Below are 19,120 nucleotides of genomic sequence, written 5' to 3'. Positions count from 1 at the left end.
CTCCTTATCTTTTGACAGTACTTTTAACATAGTAGATACTCACTGAATGCTTTGTTTAGTTGAGCTGAATTATAAAAGACTTCAATTTTTTAATGTTCTTTATTAAAAAGGTTGGTATATATCATGGAATGATGGATAGAGTACTAGACTTGGGGTCAGACAAATGTAGGTTCAAAACCCACCTCTGACACTTAATAGTTATGTGATTACTATCAAGTCACTACAACTCTAGAAGTCTTGGTTTCTTTATCTGTAAAATTGGAATAATATTACTCATAGTAATTAGATCTCAAAGTGTTGTTGTGAGGTCCAAATGTAATGTATGTAAAGCACTTAAAAGTATAAAGTGTTATATGGATATCAGTTATTTTTAGAAATCTGGGAGAATTTTCTTCGAAAAAAGATTGGAAATTTCTACTCATCCTCCTAACTATAGGAAACTCAGTAATGATACTACTAATACTTGCCTCCAGTATTGAATTCTTGTGTGGTTCATTTACTTTTCCAGCCAGACAGCAATGGGATATAGCATTGTGAATAATTGGTTTATTTGACTTGCTACTGGGCTCTTTAAAGAGCTTAGGACCTAGGAGAATATAACAAAGCAAAATAATGTTCAAAACAAATACTGTGAGATGTGCAAACAATAGAAAAAATTTTAAAACTATAGTTTTTAGGATCAAACTGTGGGTAGAGTTGAGAGTTAAGATCCCATGCCTTCTGAGAACCAAGGTTGCAACAAGAACAGTATTGCAAATCCTTTTTAAAAATGGTAATAAGTTATAAATCAGTTTTCAAAAGCTGTAGCAGCAATCAGCAATATTTCCCCCTCTCTCAATACAGTGTTTTCTGCTAAGGAAACAAAACAAAACACTCATGAAAAAAACAAAAATGAATACAAAACTGAGATCTAGCAAAAAATATGCTACCAGCACATAATTATTTATAACAAGTTACAATTAAAAGAATTTGCAAAAATATTCTTAAATTAAGTAGATGAAAATCAGATACTGAAAATTTTAGTGTAAATTCATTTCTTCCTCCTTTGCTTAAGGAAAGCAAGGATGGAATGAAAAGGTCATTAGGAAGAGGACAAGTTTAGGAAATTTATTTTAAAAACTCTTCTCTGGTTAAAGAACAACATTACAGTTACAATATCACATTATTTTCAATCAATGATTCTGAAATGGCAAATGTAATTTACTTGAAAATGCCATCAAAAGTCCAAAATAAGGAATTAAAACTTCAATGGAATTTATATTATCTTATCATAGAAACATTCTGAACCTTTACCTGTGTATTCTGCCACAGATGCAATTGAAGATGCTGTAGAAGCATTTTCCCAATCTCTTTCTGTATTCCTGCTAGGATTCCTGCTTAATATTGGCAAAGATTCCATGGATTCAACACTGGAAAAAAGAAAGGAAAAAGAAAGAGAACATGAAAATGATTAAGGAAAATGTCACATTCCTTCCAATCTGCTATTTTTCATGTCAATTCATTCATTAAGGTGTAACCAGCCTTATTTTTATCAAAAAATTTCTTCCTTTAAGTCTTTTTCTTACTTATTAATAACACAGGAGCTACTGAACATATAATTCAAAGACATAAACATAGTCTGAATTCCTCCTTACCGCTGAGAAGGGGTGCCACCAGAATGAACACTTTCAGGTTCTGTTGTTGCTGCTGATGCCAACGACAGGCTGGAGCCAGACTGGGCACTGCTTAAATTATCAGCTATTTAATTAGGGAGAAAAAAGAATAAAAATTTTTAAAAGCTCATATGCAAACATCTGCAACTTTAGCTGAACAGGTGAATAGGTAATATATAGGTGTAATTATCTATACACATCTACCCATTATAAATCACACAGCAAAATCTGCTTACGGGTTGAAGAACATTTGGTTCCTGAATCACTATATGACTCTTCCCGATGAACAGATTTTGGCCGCGGTTTTTTCGGTTTTGATTTTGGTTTACCAAGTCCTTGCTCTTCTAAAATCTGTTGTTGTTTTCTTCTCAAATATTCCTGTTTAATGAGTTCTCTTCGAGCTTTTTCCTCCTCTTTTCGTATCCGGTCCTCTTCAGCTTTCCGCCTAGGAAAAAAAAAGTCAATTTCCAAAATAATCATTTGATAGATCCTAGTAAGAAGACCCAAATGAACCTTAGCAAAATTCTTCCAGAGTTAATTATATTTAAAAACTTCTGGAAAAATTTCACAATTTCCTTTAGCCACTGGTTAAGTCTGACTGTCAGAAAGCTTTGTTTTAGACTTAATATAACTTCCTCACAATGCAGCTCAAGAATAAAAATAAGCATTAAGTGCCTGCTATATGACTTAACCAATGTTACTGTTTTTGTTTCTTTTCACTTCCTTCCATTCTAGCCTCAGAAGAGATAAAGAATAAATTGCTCTTTTTAGTAGCTAACTTGTTATTGTGACACCAAAGCATCAGAAATAACAGAGATAAGGAAACATACAGGTTTCCCTCTTCCAAAACTTACCCTAACTACTGCTTTAGTTCTGTTATTTTATATTATCTCTAACTTCAGGTATAATGCTTCACACACATCTATCTTGTCACTAATGGCCAAAAAGTATGCCTCACCGAGCTTCATCTCTTTTCAGTTCAACTTCAGCTTCTAGCTGCTGCTTCCGTACACGAGCTTCTTCAGCTTTGCGCTGCTGTTTTAAAAGGAATGCAGCCCGTTTCTTGGCTAGTTCATCTTCTGCTTTTTGTTCATCCTGAAAAGTTGGACTTAATATCAGATATAAAACTTAAAAACAAAATATTTAGACAGATAAAATCATATTTAAACTCAGCAGTGAAAAAAAAATGACTTGGAAGTGGATCTAGAAAAATATACTCCTTAATCCACAAACTCTGCTCATCTTCAAAGAGAAGAAAAAGTAGTATTTGATAGTACCTATAAAAAGCTAATTCATTAGGCACCATTCAGAAGTTGAGTTTACTTTAAGAGATCCATGAGTGAAATCCGATAGGCCTCAATGTAATAAGACATTATCAAAACTTTTTGAGATTTAAAATAGTTTGCATAGTGACCAGGTTAACCCAAAAACAATTTACAGCCCCAAATTTTAAGTATTAAGCAATGTAACATTACACTAATATGCTATATTTGCCTATATATTTAATTATCTTTTAACAGGATCTAAGTATCAGTTTATATTGTCCCAATCATCTTCAAAACGTCATGCAAATGGAATAGAGTATACAAATTTAAGAAGAAATTTCTTCCTTTCCCCTCAACTTCTTTCCAATTTTTCCCTTTCAAAAATGTAAATGAAAAGCATAGGGGATAGGTATGTTCTATGTCCACCTATATTCTTCAAGTAAAAGCTCCCTGCCAGTACAGACTTCTCTGAAGAACAAAGAAAATTCGTGGTTAACGGTTAAATGATAAAAAGATTATTTATCACCAATATGCAAAAAGAATACTGTCATGTACTTACCTTAAAGAAAAAGCCTACACCAGGCTTCTGATCACATTCACTAATTAAATCTAAAGAGCTATCATGGCTTTCCATTTCTCCTTCTTCATCTGGTGCCTTTAGGTCGGAGAGGTCTACTTCAATGAGACTACCCTTGCTCCTTAGTGGTTCTTCTACAGGAACATTTTCTTTTCCTGAGATATCTGAAGAATTTAGCCCTGTCTCTTTTACACTATTATTCAAAACTTCCTTGTTCATTTGTTCAGAAATAATGTTTGCATCTTTGGAAGCAGACAAAACAAATGTCCTCTGGTTACTCTCATCATGAAGCCTATAACTATCAAAGAAAAACTTTTCTTGAGAGTCAGTTCCATGGCTTGTGGCACTTTCCAAACACGTTTCTGTGGGTGTTCTGGGATGATTATTAGGAGGAAAAGGTCTTAAGTGAGGCACAGTTTCTACACTTGGTGTTGGAGTTTTAATACGGGAAGAACTTTGCTGTTTGTCTTTAGAAACTTTTAGCTCAGCTGGTCGTGCTGAGCGAGGACTTTTTCCTTGACCAAGACGAGGTGGTTTACGATGACTGTTCATTCCAGTTGGAGAGAGAGGCTCAACAAAATGAATTGATGGCTTTACCTTCTGGTCCTGGGAATTATTTCTAGTACTTGGTGTTGGTACTGTAGGAGATTTCATAAGCAACTGTTCTTGTTGTTGCGAAATCTTTAATATAGCTTGCTGAAGTGTACTAATGGTTTCATTTAGCTTTTCAATGGAAACGTCACATTCATTTATATCTACAACTTCACCAACATTATCCTCTAAAAGAGCAGCAGAGAGCATCTTACTTTTCTCTAATTCGTGTATAGCAGCAGTGTCTTTCGTTTTGTGCTGAACAAAAGCTACATTTTCCTGGATCTTTACTTTTGCCAGTTCTTGAGAATCACTAAAGAGATCTTCTTTATCCTCTTCTTTTACAAGAAAATCTTCAGCTTTAGAAATTCCATCATCCAATTCTTCTCCATTGTGTCGAGAATATTCTTTTGAAAAATGTTCTGGTTTAAGTGGTTGTGGAACAACGTCAGTCTTCCCCTTCTTAACTACATGAAGGAAGGCTGCTTTACCTAACTTGAGTCGCTGTCTTGCTGACAATGCCTCCATTTTCTTCTTTTGTGCCTCTATTGCTCTGCGTTTTTCCTCCAGTTGCATATGAAGCTGAACCAGCTCAGAAGCTAAGAGGTTAGCGTGATCTTTGTTTTGTCTGTTAGGACTCTGCTCTCTCTTTTGTTTCCATGTAGTTAGTGGTGCTGGACAGCTCTCTGATGCATCAGGTGTGGTTTTCTGCGAACTGCTTGTACTAGACTTTGCTTCATAGCTATTAAGTCTCTGGAGTTTTCGTTCTGCAAAACTAGTCATCCTAACACTTCCACTAGCCATAGACACACTGCTAGCTTGAGAGATGGTACTTAAGCATGGACTTGACCGTCCGCTTGCATCATCTTTGTCTTCATGCTCCTTCACCTTCATGTCCTCTTGTAGCTTTGCAGATTCTTCTTCACCAACATATTTGGTAATGACTAAAGGGGGGCCCTCTCCAATTAAATCTTGTTCAGCTTCCTCCAGATCTAGGATATCTGAATCAGAATCTTGCCTAATTATAGTCCATGTTGTTTCTAGACCATGTGAATCTGCACTTTTTGCACTGCTATCATTTATTCTACTTTCTGTATCTTCATCAGCCTTGGAAACATGAAGAAAGAAGCCTTCAGCAGATTGTTCCTGAGACAACTGATCGAAACCACCACTAGCCAATGACCTGCACGTTTCTAATGAAATCTCTGTTGATAGAAGTCCCAATCCTACTGAATCAGCAGTAGCAGAATCTATAGCTGTAGGAAATTCTGAACTAGAAATTGGAGTAAAAGTCCTATTCATATCATGATCAACATGATTGCTATTAACTTTTTTCCTTCCCAACAGCTGATGTCCTTCACCAAGTCTTTTAGACAAAAAACTTCTTTGCTTCCCTTCTCCACATTCATCTTCTTTATTAATAAGCTGTTTTTCTTTTGCTGGTTTAAGTACTGCAGGCAGTAAGGGCTCTAAGAAAAAACTATCAGGTTTACTTTCTAGGGATTCCACTTGTCTTTTAGGAGACCGAGAACTTGCCATTAAACTTGAGGCCCTGGAAGATGTACTTTGCAATTCTAAGTCACCACAGTTTGGAATTTCATCTGCTCTAATTATTGCAACAAGTTCTTCATCTTCATCTTCAATATCAACATTATTCAACAAGCTTTTCCCGTTAGTCTTAATAGATGTGGTGTGAGGCTGATTTTGGGGGGTGAGACTAACAATATTAGACGCTAAACTATCTTTGCTAATTGATCGAGCTAAGCTAATACTATCACCAGAACCAGGATCCACATCACTACTTGTAGCATGATGAAGAGCAAATGGTGTTGGCTGTGATAGAGGCCTAAAATAAGAAAGGATAAAAAGTCAAATTTTAATTATGCTTTGGTATGCAGATAACATGATTTAAAATATCAAATGACTAGAATATTCATTATGAATATAGGACATTTCGGATTTCAAATTCTTCCCACAGGATAAAAAAACTAGATATATAACTCAAGTATGTATACATGGGATTTTTAAGCCTTCTGAAAAAAGAAACTACGTACATTTTTTTTTAAGTTTATATGATAAACATTTACCTGGGCCTTTTTTCTGGCCATGCAATGATTGCACCACGTGGCTGACCATCAACTCGAGTTAATGAATTAGAACGATGACGCTGATCTACATTGGAAAAAGTGTACAATGCTAAAGTCAGTTTCACAATTTGAAATATCTGAAATGCAATAATCAGTTTTCCAGAACAACATATGACTAACTCAACAGAGCAAGAAAAATGGCCTGTACCAAATATACCTCTTACATTTTTTAAATCAGAGAAAGAGAAGGAGGCAGTGAAACTTGGGGTAATATCACAGCAATCTGGAATGAGCGACAATTTATGAATTACAGAATATAGCAGTAATTAATGATGTATTTATACCTTCAGAAGTCTCAAACTCAAAGGAAGCTGAAAGACTACCTATAGTCTAGCCCCTTATTTTATAGGTGAAGAAACCAAGACAAAAAGGATAACATATTAACAGACAGATTAAGTAATAGTTTGTCCAAAGCCACAGAGTAATCTAGTGGCAGAACCAAGACAAGAGATTCCAAATCTCCTGACTCCCAATTTTTCCATTATATCATACTTCCTCCCATCCAAGGTTTAATTAGTCCTTAAAAACATTAAGCAAAATATTTAGTAGCACAAGTAAAATTCAACACCCTTTCTTTAACACAACACAAAAATATTAATCTTTAAGAGATCAGAATTTTATGGAAACTAATCAAACAGCACCATGTCAAATATTTGCTATTTACACTTTTAAGTGTTGTTTTCCTTATAAAGAATGCCAAAGTAATAAACATCTATGAAAATCAATAATGATTATAATCTATTCTTCATAAAAATATATCAACAAAGTGAGTTCAGTTTAATCATAATGGAGAACATCAAAGTAAAGCTATACATGAGAAGAGAAAAAAAAAGATGAAAAACAAAGTTTACCCTGGTTGTCCTCCCCCTGTATTGTTTTCTGTTGTTTCTGTCTCAATGGCAATAAAGGATGAGATGGGCTAAAGGCAGGACTCCCTTTCCCACTAAATGGGGAAAAAAGACAGAATAATTACTATTGTGTGCTTTTATTTTCAAATTAAAGAGTAGATGAAAAAAATGATGGCAAGGAGTATCAATTCTTGTGCTTGTCACTAAACTGAAAACAAACATGAATAAGGCATGGGCCCCTATTCTCAAGTGGCTTACAGTCTAATCAAAGGTAAACAAAAATAAAACAATAGTTCAAATACCTCAAAACAGTTCAAATGAATTTCAAACAAGTCAAAAAATTAAAATTTTCAAAGTAGATGACACTTGTTTCAAAAAGCAGTCTCAAATTTAATGGTGATCATGCATCTTTAAGGATGCTAAAAAATTATTAAAATGCATTTCCTCTACCCCACTTCCCAGTAAAAGTAAAACTATCCCAACCCTAATACATTCCCAAATGTATTACATACTTTTTAAAGAACTGATACTACAGGTAGTTTCTACTGTGTAGCAACTCGCAAAACTTTGTTTAAAATTTCAAGTATTAACTGGAGTCATTTTAGATATCCAATTTGAATTGTTTTAAGAGAAATCTTTAAATAGAATTGATTACAATTTAAATTATATTTACTCAAATTTCCCATTTCTAGCAAAAGTGATTTTTATAATAACCTAAATTTTTAACACTTTTATAATACATGATGAAACAAAACATAAAGCTCCATAGCATTTAAGTATCTATGCACATAAAGTATGTTAATCTGTTACAAATAAACTTTTAAATACATAGGAAAATAAGGGAGCAAAGTGTTACAAGAATCAGTTCTGAGACCATCTAAAAACATCAAAACTAACTGTATTCAAAATGTGAACTCCTTGCCTTAATGCTTCACTTCTTCTCCTGATCTTCCAGAATTCATCTGTGCTGTTTCGATGACATGGGAGTCACCATTCTATTGTTTCTGGTAAGATGGAGGACCACCAGATTTCGCCATCTGACCTACCATTGCTTAAAGTCCTCCTTCCTTTACCATTTATTCTCTTACACCCTCAGCAAACATTTATTAAGAGATTAGCACAGTGCCAGGCACTGTGCTAAGTTCAAGACCAGTTAGGATCTCCTATACTACTCCCCTCACTGCCATCTGACCTAATGATATAACTTAAAGACTCCCTGAGCCTTGTCATTCACCAAACCATAGCACCCTTAGGATATCTGAGCATTTTCATTTACCTTGTAGCAAAATTTTATTTTATGTATTGTGTCCACAAATCAGAATATGAGATCTTGAAAACATATTAAGGTCTTTTTTTCTATCTGTATCTTCAGCATTTAACACAGTGTTTGGCACATAGTGTGCGCTTAATAAATATTTTTTATTCAGTCATTAAATGACTTGCTATACTACTAGAGAATTTGAACCACATCAATTTGGCATGTTTCTTACAAATGAAATCAGAAAAAAAAAGTGCAAATAATTGCATGGATGGGTCATAGGCACTCCTTGGAAAGTAAAGGAGTTAGTGGAATTGTTTTCATTGTGCACTCAAAGGTAACAAGAAGCATCATTTAGTTAAGGAGACACTTAACAGTGTTCATAATAAGTTTAAGCAAAAGAGACTATTATGAAGACAACTGCAACTTAGATAACAGATGAACTGATATATAATAACTTCAATGTAAAGCACAATGCCCAGTACAAGAAGACAGGAAAAAAATACCTGAAAAATATGATTCTAGAGGAGTGAAAAAAGCTAAGACAACTCAGAAGTCTAATAATTGTATAGCATGAATGCACTATTCAAGAAGAAAATGGAAAGATGCAAGACATGTCAAGATCCAATATTACAAAAAATGAAAATGACTATTTCATGACAGACTGGAAACTAGACAGGAAATGGAACAGACATGCTATTGTTTCTCCAGCAATCTGTTCTCATCAATGGCAATATCAACATATTTAAATTCTACTTCAGAACTTGACACATTAAAAGAATAAGTGATGAAGAGGAAGCTAAGAAGAGTGACTCAGTCAAATCAAATAAATACAGGAAAAAGCTCTCTGGAGGTGATACAGTAACATACTCAACAATACGCAAGATAAAGAATAAAGTTTTTTTATTTTTAATAAGTACCTACCATGTGTAAAGCAGTGGGAATACAAAACAAAAATGAAACAGTCCCTGATTTCAAAGAGCCTAAAGTCAATTATATTTCACAGAGAAAGAAGAGAATGGGTGAAAAAAAATCTCAAAAGCCTTCATTTTGAGGAAGTGGGGAGAAGAGAGGAACAACTAAGAAGAAATATGCAATTACTGAGCCACAGGCCACTTTCTCATCAGCATCTCTATAAAATCTTTTTTTATTGATGCTTTTCTATTTTTTACAACACCATAGGTATCTATCATGTATCCTTTTCCCCTCCCCTTTCCAAGAGCCACTGTATTTTTTTAGAAAGGGAAAAAAAAGTCGGCACAATTGATCAATACATTGAGAAAGTCCAACAGCATGTGCAATATATAACACCTGTGGACCTACCACATCCACCAAGCTGGGAGTGTTTTCTTAAGTGTCTTCATTTGAGTCCCACTTCATCTTTATAATTTTGCTATATTTACTTTTGGTTTTTTGGTGTGTAGTTGTTATTTCCATTCACATTATTATAGCTACTATGTATATTGTTTTCTCATCTCTATTTACTTCACTCTACGTTAGTTCATAAAGATCTTTCCATGTTTCTCTGTATTTATCATATATACTATTTTTTACAGTACAGAAATATTCTAATATTCATGTACCATAATTTGTTTAGCCATTCCCCAATCAATGGGGATCTTAATCTGTTTCCAATTCTTAGATATTATAAAAAATGCTTCTATAAAATCTTCATGAGAATGATGTGCAGAGGTGATCAACAGGACAGCAAAATAGTCACTTTCTGCTAGCATTTTTGACACCACAACTTCAAATAAAATAAAGTATATGCTAAATATAACAAAGTTAAATTCTGTAAGACAGAACTCACCCCATTCCCCCCCCCAACACCCCATGCGTTAACTCCAGAACCCCTTTGCTATGCAACTCAAAGTGTACACCAAAAGGGGCACAAGCAAATGACAAGGTCCATGACTGGGGATCTTAAAATGCCTTGCAGTTACAGTGATCTTACCTGAATTTACCTCCAACCAGTAACAAACAGCAGGCCTTGATCCTGCCCACTCCCATGAAGGGAAGGAAGGCAGGATCAGGTAGACTAAAATTTATGTGCCATATGCAATGGTGCTATCACAAGCCAGAGAGGGAACAGTGCTGGACAAATCTACCCTGAGTAACCTCAGCAATCTCTATATCCTCCAATGCAAGGGGAACAAGGTAGCCCTACTGCTTATCTTCAAGATCAGTATGCCAGTAGAGAGGTAGGGGCAAAAGAGTAAGTAACTGGGGGGGAAAAATTAAAGTCCAGCATATGAGCAAGTAAAGCAATGGAAAGGATACTAAAACCTTTAGGAAGAACTGAGTAAAAACCTCCACGAGAAACCAAAATACATTAAACAAGTAGTATGGTATGAAGAAAAGTGAACCAATATTGCTTGTAAAAAGACAGAAACTTTATTTCCTTCCACTTATTCTCTGACCCAACCATACCGGCCTATTTGCTGTTTCCTGAACATGACACTTCATCTCCCAAGTAGGCCTTTCACTGCCTGGGTCTTGTGCCTAGAATGCTTTCCCTCCTCACCACTACCTCCTGGTTTCTATGGGCCAATTCAAGACTCAGGTAAAATACCACCTTATATATGAGGCTTATCTCAATATCATTACAAGTTCCTTCTGAAATTACCTTCCATGTATACTGCATATATTTTATATGTACAGTTATATTCATATAGTTACATACACACATACACAAATATGAGTTCTTTGAGGGGAGGGACCAGATTTTTGCCCTTCTTTACATTCCCAGAGCTAGCATAGTGCCTGGCATATAGTGAACACTCAATAATGCTTACTTCCTGCCTGACTGACAGAATCCCACTGACTCTCCACAGATCACAAAATAATCAAGGGAGATTTTATTAAGCACAGTTATATCTAGGTTAGCACTGAGACCATAATGACAAAAATAAAACAATCCCTGTTCTCATGGAACTTACAACAGTAAAAAATTATGGAATGTTTCAAAAAATAAATAAAATTCATTTAAAAGAATCATCTATATACATCTGAAAAGTATCTTTGACAAAAATGAGAAGGGAATACCAGATTTAAAATTAAAAAATTCTACAACATCTTCACAATTACATAACTAAATAAATGAGAACACAAAATCCCAATTTTGAGATAAGGAAACTAAACTGAGAGGATAGTGACTTGACTAGGGTTACAATGACAGTTAAGTAACTAGGATTAAACCCGTGTTTCTTAGTCCTAATTCAGTTCTCTGCATCACTAATGCCAAACAAATAGAAATGTTTTGTGTTGGCTTTAAAAATTACAAATTAGCATTATCTATGTTTTATTGTATTTATTTTATTAAATACTTCCCAATTATATTTTAATTTAGGTTGAGCAGTACTCAGGAGTTTTGCATGGTATACAGACTGTAGGTAGCAATTTTTACACCTTTACTTTATGCAGCAGATGCCTCCAATATTTACTACACCCAACCTTATATAAAGGACTGTAACAGGAAGCTGACAGTAAGAATAACAAAAATAATTACAACTTAACAACAACTAACATTAATATGGCACTTCAAGATTTTACAAAGTTTTTTTTTTCTCTTCACAATAACCTGTGTGGTAGGTTTGTCAGTTAACAACCATTTATTAAATGTAACTAAGTAACAGGCTCTGTGCTGGGAACAGAAAAACAAAAATAAAAGTCCTTTCCCCTTCAGGAGGAAACTAACAAGGGAAAAAATATGTATAAGTTCTAATGTTCTAATGATTGAGAAATCATACGGTTATTTGAAAAATGTTTATCTCATTAAATGATTCAGCATAATAAATAAGCAAACATACCTTTCTCGATGAAATCTCTCACATATATACTATTTTCAAAACTAGATGTAGCTGTGATTAATAAATACAAATTCATAAGTGTTATGAAATTCACAGCTTTCTGTCTCTGCATTTTTTCAATCAATGGATAATAATACTATAACTATTATCTTGGAGGAGAAAGTAAGTCTGGTAACCTTGTATAGCCCTCCTTCACTCAAATCAATTTCAACTGCAAGTCATGTCATCATCTTGATGTCATGATGCTCCTAAAGAATGAATGACAAACACAATCTGTAAGAGAGCAGCAGCTCCTCCTCTCCTCTCCATCCTTGACTGAGGTGTCATGGTCAAAAGCTGCCATTTTTCCTTTGGGGTAACTGGCTAGATTTCTTGCTCAAAGACCAAGTTGGATTTCAAAATCCAATTCAATCTGGAGCTCATAGATTAGAGAACAGGTCCCCACCCACCTAGCACAGAGTGAATATAAATACTAAATAGTAACTGTTTCTCTTTAACCCAGGAACCTTGAGGGTCTTCCCCTTCCAGTTTGATTTTTTTTTAAATTTTACTAAAAGGGGCCATCCCTTGAGTAACTACTTAAAGAGGCCTATTCCATCAGATGGGTGTATCTCACTCAAAGTGAGAATCTGATAAGACCTTACCCTAATATAGTCAGGGTCTCCCACTGCATCGTGGCCAATCCCTAGTCATCCTGATGAACATCATGCCATTGGACTCAGATGGTTCTGGAGGAGAAAGGTGACCTCGAACAGCCCTCCCTCACTCAAATCAAAGTCAACTGCAAGTCATGTCATCATCTTGATGTCATGGTCCTCTTCCAGAATGAAGGACAAACACAACAATAACACAGACTCCCCAGACCATAGGCCCAAATGATAGTTAGAAATTCAAGGCACTTAGGTGAAGGTCCTAGGCACAGTTATATAATAAAGAATTAAGAAAATAACTAAGTTCAAAATAGGATGCTGTTCTTTATAGAAAAGTAGCTAAAGTTCCAAATTAAGCAATAAAACCATACCTATTTCATTGATTAACCACACATGGTGAAGTCCACCTATGGGTACATGACAAACTTTCACATAATCCAGAAGTAGGCATAGCTCTTTGAACCTCATTATATGGGGGATTTAAGGAGATAAATTAATCATAGCATATCATAACAACATCCTTGTTAAGAGTCTGTGTGTATCCTTGTTGTTATTAACCAATAAAAGAGGTTTTTTTGTTTGTTTAATTTTAGGACCAACTACCTAGTTTACCTCAATCACACCAAATCTAAGCCCTACCACTGGAATCACTGCACACAAATATAGCCTGAACATGAACATAAATATAGCCAAAATAAAATAAATACAAACTAATGGCAGCAATAAGACAATAGCAGCTCAAGGAATCAGTAAAGGCCTCATCTGGGAGGGCACTTCAGCAAAAACTTTGAAGAAAATTAGGAATTCTAAGAGGTATTCTAAAGAATGCATGTTAGGAATGTAGAAAACCTAAAGAAAGGCATATAAACTAGAAGGAATGTCATGCCATTCTTAAAAAGGAAAAGTGAATAGTTTATTCAATTTGAACACCTTGTAAAACAGAAGCACACTATCCTTATTTGCCGAAGACATGGTTTACTCAGAAAACACCAAATAATCAGTAATTAAACCAATGAAGTTTCCACAAATAGTTTCTGTAAAGTAGTGGGACACAAGATAACTTTTTTAAAATTAATAGCATTTCTATGTGGCAATAACAAAATCTAGGAGGGTCTAATTGAAAAGGAAATATTTTCACATAACTGCAAAGTTCACAAAACATCAAAGAATCAATCTAGTAAGGCACATTCAAGACATATAATTTCCAATTGCAAAATGCTCTTTAAAAAACTAAATAAACTTAAGTAATTAAGAGATAAAGTGACAACTGTAGACAGAGAGTTGGCCTCAAAGACAGAAAGACCCAAATTCAAGTCCCACCTCTGACACATACTATGTGACCCTGGACAAGTCATTTAACTTCTCAGTACTAAAGGCAACTCTCTGAAATTATAAGATGCAAAGAAGGCATGGCCCTACATTAGTAAGCATTTCCTCTGCCATGAGCTCCTCCTAACAATGAAATCACAGGCCTTATCTCTTAAAGACTTTGAGGGATGGTCACTGCTGCCAATAATAAAAATGACATTATCTAAATTAACTTATATATTTAGCTATCCTGCTATCCTGATCTACCCAGGGAATACTTAATAGGACTAGATAAAATAATAACAACACATTTAGAGGGGGAAAAAAAGGTGTGAAGTCTCAAGAGAAGCAATAAAAAAAGTAGGAATGAAGGGAGAATAGCTATGGGCACCTTAAATCTTTTGCAGAGATAAGAAACTATCTGAGTATGCATTATGTATGCATTAAACATTTCTGATGTGTTAACTTAGCTGAAGTGATTTTTTTTTCTCTTTTATTTTTTCTTATAAAGAATAGTTCTCTGAGAGTAGGGGAGAGAAGGGTTTATTGGGAAATGTAGGTAATATAAAAATAAAAGATATCAATAAAAATTTATTTAAAAGAGAAATAATGAATATAATTGGGATAAATAAGAGATAACATCAAATTGAGGTAAAGTAAACAAAAGAAAAAATATACTTGATTTACAACAATGTAAATGAAGGAATTTTTTAAAATATAACTGAGTGCTACGTAATTTTACTGATCTTAGACCTAAAGAAGATATGAGTTACCTTCTTACTTTATTGAAACACTGGGGGGTGAGAGGAAAAGAAGAGAGACCCTATGGATGTGGAATATTATATATATTGTCAGATTCAGCAAAAACAGTTCTGTTGAGCACTTTTTTTCCTTCTTCATATTTTTTGTTTTATAAGAAAAGATTCACTGCATCTAGGGAAATGGGAACAGATATAATCAGAAATGACAGTAGTGTAAAAAGAAAAATAGTAACTATTTTTAAAGTTTTTTTTTTTTAAGTAAAGCTCAATGGTAACTTTGGAAAAAGAAGTTTCTGTTGAGGAATAAGCTTGAAGCTAGATCGCAAAGGGTTAAAAAGTGAGAGGGGAAGAAGTGGAGGCAATAGAAGTAGGCAACTTTTTCTAAGCAAATATTATTGAAAACTTCAAGTATCAGAGTCAGAAAGGCATCTGACTGCTAAACACACAATCTTAAAGACTCTTCCCCAAAAAGGAGTTCTGAGCATATGTTAATAAGATCATAGAAGAATTTTTGATAAATATAACCACAAAGAAAAATGAGGTTCAACAACCTTCTGATTATTAATATCAAATGAGGCACAAATCAGGGAAATGTATGCTTACCATACATGTCCTATGCAGCGTCAAAATGATGTCAACAGGGTGAGACAGGGATTCCTACGGAAAGTAAAGTGGTCTGGCAGCTATTTAAAAATGATACTGCACCAATTATATCAAAACCCAGAACTCTATGGGAATTTCTCAATTAGATCTATGGCCACTCAATCTGAACATTTCACAGTGGACAATGTGCTAAAAGTCCACAAAAGAAGAAAACGAAAGGATGTAGAATGCTTTGGGTCAATCAACCAACAAGTTTCTATTAGGAACCTACTATGTGCCAATAACTGTTCTAGAACAGTGTTGGGGACATAGAAGTTAGTAGTAGTAACAACAACAACAACAATAATAATAATGACAGCTAACATTTCTATTGTGTTTACTATGTGGTAAGCACTGTGCTAAAGCTTTGCAATTACTATCTTATTTGACCCTTACAACCACTCTGGGAGGTAGGTGCTATTATCATCCCCATTTTACAGGTGACAAAACTGAAGCAAACAGGGGTTAAATGACTTTAAGTGACTGGCCCAAGGTCATACAACTAGTAAGTGTCTGAGGATGGATTTGAACTCTATACACTGTGGTACTAACAATAACCTTATATTCTAATGTCCAAACTATGATATTCAATGTAGTGCTGTAGACAGTACATGTCAGATACTACAAATATATAATAAAATGGAATCAAATAATGAGGAGAAACACACCAAACTAGATTGCATTTGGGAAATTTCACAATGTCAGCATTTCCAAATTTCTCCCTGACACACAAAATTTTATTTTTAACATCAATACTCTGTTGTTTGCAAGACTTCCTAGAATAGATTCATAAATATTCAAAAAATTCACCTAGCATCCTCACAAAAAAGACCAAAAAGACAAATGTCTACTTCCCAAATTATAAAATAATCTGGATGGACAACCTACAGAGTTCACACATCAACATGCATATATGGGACAGACAGTACAAATAGATAAGTTGGATCCAAAATTAAACATGAAGCAGAAAGCAGGCTATATGTAGTGTTTCTTCAATAAATCTAAACTCTTCCCAGCAACAAAAGCTCATTCAATGTTCTAATGGCGCTTCTGTATGGCTTTGAAACATAGAATATAATGGAACGATGGACAGGCAGATGGTAGGTACACTAAAAGAGAAATGATAAAGGATGTAAGAGTAAAGGATGCCATTAGGGAAAAACAAGATCAAAAAGAAACACTGGTCACATGTCAAGGATGACAACCAAAGTACTCCACTGAGATCCTTGTGATAGCAGGAGAAAGTGAAATATATTGTAATGGATTTAACAAAAGACATGAATAAAAGTCATACAGGATAGTTAGGTACAAATGGGTTGCAATATATATTGTTGGAGAAAACCAAAATGATGAATTAATAAATCCATCTGAGTATCTAAATATTCTCTTGAGGATATTATATGGCTCCAAATCATGAAACATAAGTTCCAAAGAATCAAAATTTTTAGAGTAAATAGGCTTCACCAACAGGGACTTGTACATAAGACATGAAATAAAGATATAAAAAAAAAAAATTTATAGGCAGAAAAGGAGGTAGCCTGGCCATGTAATGAGATAAAGAGACAACAGATGGCAGCATAAGTACTGCAGTGGTACCCAAGAAATGTTAAAAAACCAAGAGAAAGGAGTGTGACAAATTAGGTAGATTGACAATGGAACATTTATGGAAGAACATGGAGAATTTCACCAGGTAATATGGAATGAATGGGCCACAATATGCACTCTTGGAGGTCACCCAAATGAAATCCAAATCCACTCTTATTCGGAAGTACTTTAATAGTCCAATGCATCTGTGATCTTACTGATAAGGGTACTCCTTTCAATAATGCTGATCACTCCTCGTCCATGCCTTCCCATCCTGGATGACTCAAAGATGTTCTCCTGTAAATCTGCCATAGGAGAGTTCACCCAATGTGTTAAGGGCTTTCCTCTTGTTCTCTTGATATTGCATGGTTATCTCTTACCCTATCATAATCAACACAGTTTTTTTCTAATCATCCATTTCTCCGATGGCATCCTCTAAACTACTTCTCATACAGAATTTTTGGTCTGTAATGAATTTCAGACTGTAAACACATCTCTTCATTGCCCTTTAGGTAAAATGCAACTTCATTTCTATTTTGCTTAAAATTAAAAACTTAAAAAACAAAAAACTTTCTGCCTGTCCTCTAAGCTATGACATTTTACGTAGCTTTAAAATGTTTTCCATAGTCATTCACATCCACTAAAATGTTTTACACAATCATTCACTTTTAGAGAATAATGCATGGATATTTGAGTCCTAGTTCATATTTTATATACTCTTAAGTCCTGTATTACAAAAACCTTCACCTAGATTTATCAAGACTATTTCTCTAATCTTTCACTCATTATTATATTTTTTCCTCTCATATAGGGAACATAAAAACAATCTGAAAAAAATCATTAAAAAAACTTCAAAACAATTTCAGAAATACTAAGAAAAGAAATAGAAGGTGGTGAATTCTGGGGACAGAAAGACAGACTTACAGATAATCAGATTCTTCAGGGTGCAGGTAATACCTGTTGCAAGCTTCTGGTGGCAGCTGAACTGGAGGCTGCATATCTGCTTGGCCAGAAGTACCTGGGCTTGACATGAAACTTCGTTTAGTTGCATTGGAAATAGGAACAGGAGGACGGCTGCTTTTTTGATGCAAAACTGTTTTAGCTGTAGAAATATTTATTTTATAGCAATATTAGATCATTTTAAATTACTAAATATAAAGCAAGAAAATACTACAAAAAATGCCATGATCTACATAAAATCACTCTGCTTTAAATCTAACTTCTCCTTTGAAAAATGTGTTTAAAATTCAATACCTGAGAATATTATTTTAGCAACAAAGATCTAAAATATTATTAATGATATTTTAGAAAATCAAGATTATACTTCCTACAATAGAAGAGTAACAGAGAACAATCCTGACTGAACAAATTAAACTTGGCTAGCACACTTTAATCTTGATTTTTAACATTCCATCTATTCTATGGCTAAAATTCCTCTAGAACTTCTATCAGAAGTAGAAAATACAACATATACTCATACAACTATACAGTTCCGGTGATCACTCTATAGTCCACCCCAAGTCTATTTTCCAAAGCCAAATAATCAAGGATTCTATTTGCTTTTTACTGCCAGAGAGAAATTGAGTTTGGTCTTATGATGAACATGACTTAAGGAACTTTCAATAAACAACTACTGAATAAATGAAAGAATGAATGAAAAGCACTGATTACCTGTCAACCACTGACTGCACTAAGGACACAAACAGAAAAAGCCCATAAAGAAGAATTTATCTGCAGGGCAGAAGAGAGGCCCCAAAGCACTACTAGAACAACAGGACAAATGTTCAGGGGTCTTTAGAACGCATTAGGAAGCCAGATGTCAGTGTCTAGGAATCTAGGAAGCATAGAGAGCCAGACCCTATGCCCCTCTATACTCTAGGCAAAAGACCCTGGGCTAATCATTTAATGTCTGTCTCAGTTACATGGTTAAGTAACAAAACAAGGCCCAGTTAGGAAATGTAGATTTAGGTAAAGTGGAAATTCAAAAGTCAAAGTCCCTTTTAAAAAATTTATGTAAGGCAAGGAAAA

General features: G+C 34.5%; 1 protein-coding gene across 3 annotated transcripts in view; it reads right to left on the bottom strand.

The window, feature by feature from the left end:
- Positions 1-19,120, bottom strand: part of CAMSAP1 (calmodulin regulated spectrin associated protein 1) — a 62,274-nt gene that overhangs the window by 3,602 nt on the left and 39,552 nt on the right. For 2 of the 3 annotated variants that reach the window (XM_072632988.1, XM_072632990.1), the window contains 9 exons: positions 18,017-18,194; positions 7,084-7,175; positions 6,173-6,257; positions 3,477-5,931; positions 2,611-2,747; positions 1,889-2,097; positions 1,635-1,737; positions 1,294-1,409; positions 468-586 (listed from right to left, as the gene is read on the bottom strand). In XM_072632988.1, the coding sequence (XP_072489089.1) occupies positions 468-586; positions 1,294-1,409; positions 1,635-1,737; positions 1,889-2,097; positions 2,611-2,747; positions 3,477-5,931; positions 6,173-6,257; positions 7,084-7,175; positions 18,017-18,194 (3,494 nt within the window). The remainder of the gene's footprint in view (positions 1-467; positions 587-1,293; positions 1,410-1,634; positions 1,738-1,888; positions 2,098-2,610; positions 2,748-3,476; positions 5,932-6,172; positions 6,258-7,083; positions 7,176-18,016; positions 18,195-19,120) is intronic. The other variant, XM_072632989.1, reaches the window with a different exon arrangement.

This window comes from Notamacropus eugenii, chromosome 1 (genome assembly GCF_028372415.1).
Source record: "Notamacropus eugenii isolate mMacEug1 chromosome 1, mMacEug1.pri_v2, whole genome shotgun sequence".
Lineage (NCBI taxonomy): Eukaryota > Metazoa > Chordata > Mammalia > Diprotodontia > Macropodidae > Notamacropus > Notamacropus eugenii.
The sequence above is the reverse complement of the archived record's forward strand: the minus strand, read 5'-3'. Positions and strand labels throughout refer to the sequence as shown.